Source organism: Pteronotus mesoamericanus, unplaced genomic scaffold (assembly GCF_021234165.1).
Source record: "Pteronotus mesoamericanus isolate MK-2021 breed Mesoamerican mustached bat unplaced genomic scaffold, CSHL_Meso_final contig_43, whole genome shotgun sequence".
NCBI lineage: Eukaryota > Metazoa > Chordata > Mammalia > Chiroptera > Mormoopidae > Pteronotus > Pteronotus mesoamericanus.
The window spans coordinates 170646-173563 of NW_026555161.1; the positions used below are offsets into that span (position 1 = coordinate 170646).

The 2918-nt window shown below is 37.0% G+C and overlaps 1 protein-coding gene across 1 annotated transcript; it reads left to right on the forward strand.

Moving 5' to 3' along the window:
• The first annotated feature begins 1501 nt into the window (after window positions 1–1501).
• On the forward strand, window positions 1502–2429 carry LOC129073774 (protein SET-like). The gene is given in 1 exon segment (XM_054577434.1): window positions 1502–2429. A coding segment is annotated over 1 exon segment (867 nt). The 3' UTR covers window positions 2369–2429.
• Window positions 2430–2918: the final 489 nt, after the last annotated feature.

Consider the following 2918-nt stretch of genomic DNA (forward strand, 5'->3'; position numbering starts at 1 on the left):
GGAGGATGTAACTTTTGTAAACCTCTATGCATCCAACATAGGAGCACCTAAATATATAAAGCAAATATTGACTATGCAAGGGGAGGGATCAACATTATTACAATAATAGTAGGAAACTTTAATGCCCCATGATATCAGTGAATAGATTATTCGGACATAAAATCAACAAGGAAACAGTGGCCTCAAATTATACATTTGACCAGATGGACTTAATTCATATTTTTAGCACATTTTACCCCAAAGCATTAGAATATACATTCATTTCAAGTGCATATGATACATAGTTTAGAATAGGCCAGACCATGTGTTGGACAACAAAACAAGTTTCAATAAATTTAAGAAGACTAAAATCACATCTTTTCTGATTACAATGATATAAAATTAGAAAACAATTACAAGAAGAAATAAAAAACACACAAACACATAAATAACATGCTGCAAAACAATGAGTGGGTTAACAAGAAGGTAGAGGAAGAAATCAAAAGATACCTTGAGATAATAGAAAATGAAAACACAACAACTTAAAAAAATCTATAGAACAAAAAGCCAAAGCTGTTCTAAGAGGGAAACTTAACCACTACAGGTCTACTTCAAGAAACAAGAAAAACCTCAAATAATCTAACTGTACATCTAAAGGAACTAGATGAGGAAAAAAAAAAACCACAAAAAACAAAAAACAAAGCCAAAGGTGGGTAGAAGAAAGGAAATAATAAAAATCAGAATGGGAATAAATGAAACAGAGACTACAGAAACCATAGGAAAAAAATCAACAAAACAAAGAGCTAATTCTTTAAATAAAATAAACAAAATTGATAAACCTTTAGCCAGACTCATCAAGAAAAAAAGAGGGAGGTCCCAAATAAATAAAATCAGAAACAAAAGAGGAGTGACAACTGACATCACAAAAGTACAGAGATTAGAAGGAAATCATATTACAATTATATGCTAACAAACAGACAACCTGGAAGAAATATGTAAACTCCTAGGAACATATAGTCTTTTAAAGCTGAATCAGGAGGAAACAGATAATATGAACAGATTGATGACCACTGATAAAATAAAATTGGTAATCAAAAACTCCCCAAAAATGAAATCTCTGGAGTGGATGGCTTCACAGCTGAATTTTATCAAACATTCAAAAATAATTAATACCTGTCAGTCTCAATTTATCACAAAATTTGAAGAGAAGGGAAGGCTCCAAACTCATAAGGTCAGCATTACTCTGAGACCAAAACCAGACAAAAATACAATAAAAATTATAGGCCAATATTCCTGATAAACACAGATGCAAAAATCCTCAACAAAATATTAGGAAACAGGATTCAGCAATACATTAAAAAATCATATACAGTGATCAAGTATGATTTATTGTGGGAATACAAGAACTAGTACAATATTTGCAAATCAATGCACCACATAAAAAATAAAGGATAGCATTTCTCAGCGCTGCTTCCAGCCCCGCCGCTTCCAGGCGGTCAGATTCTCCGGTTTATCTCGCAGCATGGCTCCCAAACGCCCGTCTTCGCTCCCACCCCTCGCGAAGAAACCGAGACCTCCTCCTGCCCCCAAGCCAGAGAAGAAGCCAGCCTCTCAGGACTTGCCAAAGGAAGAAAAAGAACAGTAAGAAGCAATTGAACATATTGATGAAGTACAAAATGAAATAGACAGGCTTAATGAACAAGCCAGTGAGGAGATTTTGAAAGTAGAACAGAAATATAACAAACTCCGCCAACCATTTTTTCAGAAGAGGTCAGAATTGATCGCCAAAATCCCAAATTTTTGGGTAACAACATTTGTCAACCATCCACAAGTGTCGGCACTGCTTGGGGAAGAGGATGAAGAGGCACTGCATTATTTGACAAGAGTTGAAGTGACAGAATTTGAAGATATTAAATCAGGTTACAGAATAGATTTTTATTTTGATGAAAATCCTTACTTTGAAAATAAAGTTCTCTCCAAAGAATTTCATCTGAATGAGAGTGGTGATCCATCGTCAAAGTCCACTGAAATCAAATGGAAATCTGGAAAGGATTTGACGAAACGTTCGAGTCAAACGCAGAATAAAGCCAGCAGGAAGAGGCAGCATGAGGAACAAGAGAGCTTTTTTACCTGGTTTACTGACCATTCTGATGCAGGTGCAGATGAGTTAGGAGAAGTCATCAAAGATGATATCTGGCCAAATCCATTACAGTACTACTTGGTCCCTGATATGGATGATGAAGAAGGGGAAGGAGAAGAAGATGATGATGATGATGAAGAAGAAGGGTTGGAAGATATTGATGAAGAAGGGGATGAGGATGAAGGTGAAGAAGATGAAGATGATGATGAGGGGGAGGAAGGAGAGGAAGATGAAGGAGAAGATGACTAATGGAACACTGATGGATTCCAATCTTCTTTTTTAATTTTCTCCAGTCCCTGGGAGCAAGTTGCAGCCTTCCCCCCCCACTCTTGTGCTCAGTCTCCCTGTTTTTGAGGTCTCTTTTCTCTCCTTTACACCATGGTTCTCACCTTATTTGGGGGGGATGTACCTTGAGCAGAATACAGTGGGAAAAGAATCTCTGCCCCTTTCTGTTCCAAATTTATTTTTTAGCCCTTCCTATCTTGACAAAAACTTTATGGAATCAACACCACCGTGCTCTGTGGGAAAAAAAAACCTTCTGCTTCCTTAGCTCTGCTGGAAGCTGGAGGGTGCTAGGCCCCTGTGTAGTAGTGCATAGAATTCTAGCTTTTTTCCTCCTTTCTCTGTATATTGTGCTCAGAGATTACATTGTGTCTCTATGTGAATATGGACAGTTAGCATTTACCAACATGTATCTGTCTACTTTCTCTTGTTTAAAAAAAGAAAAAAAAACTAAAAAAAAGGGGGTTATAGAAGGTCAGCAAAGGGTGGGTTTGAGATGTTGGGTGGGTTAAGTGGG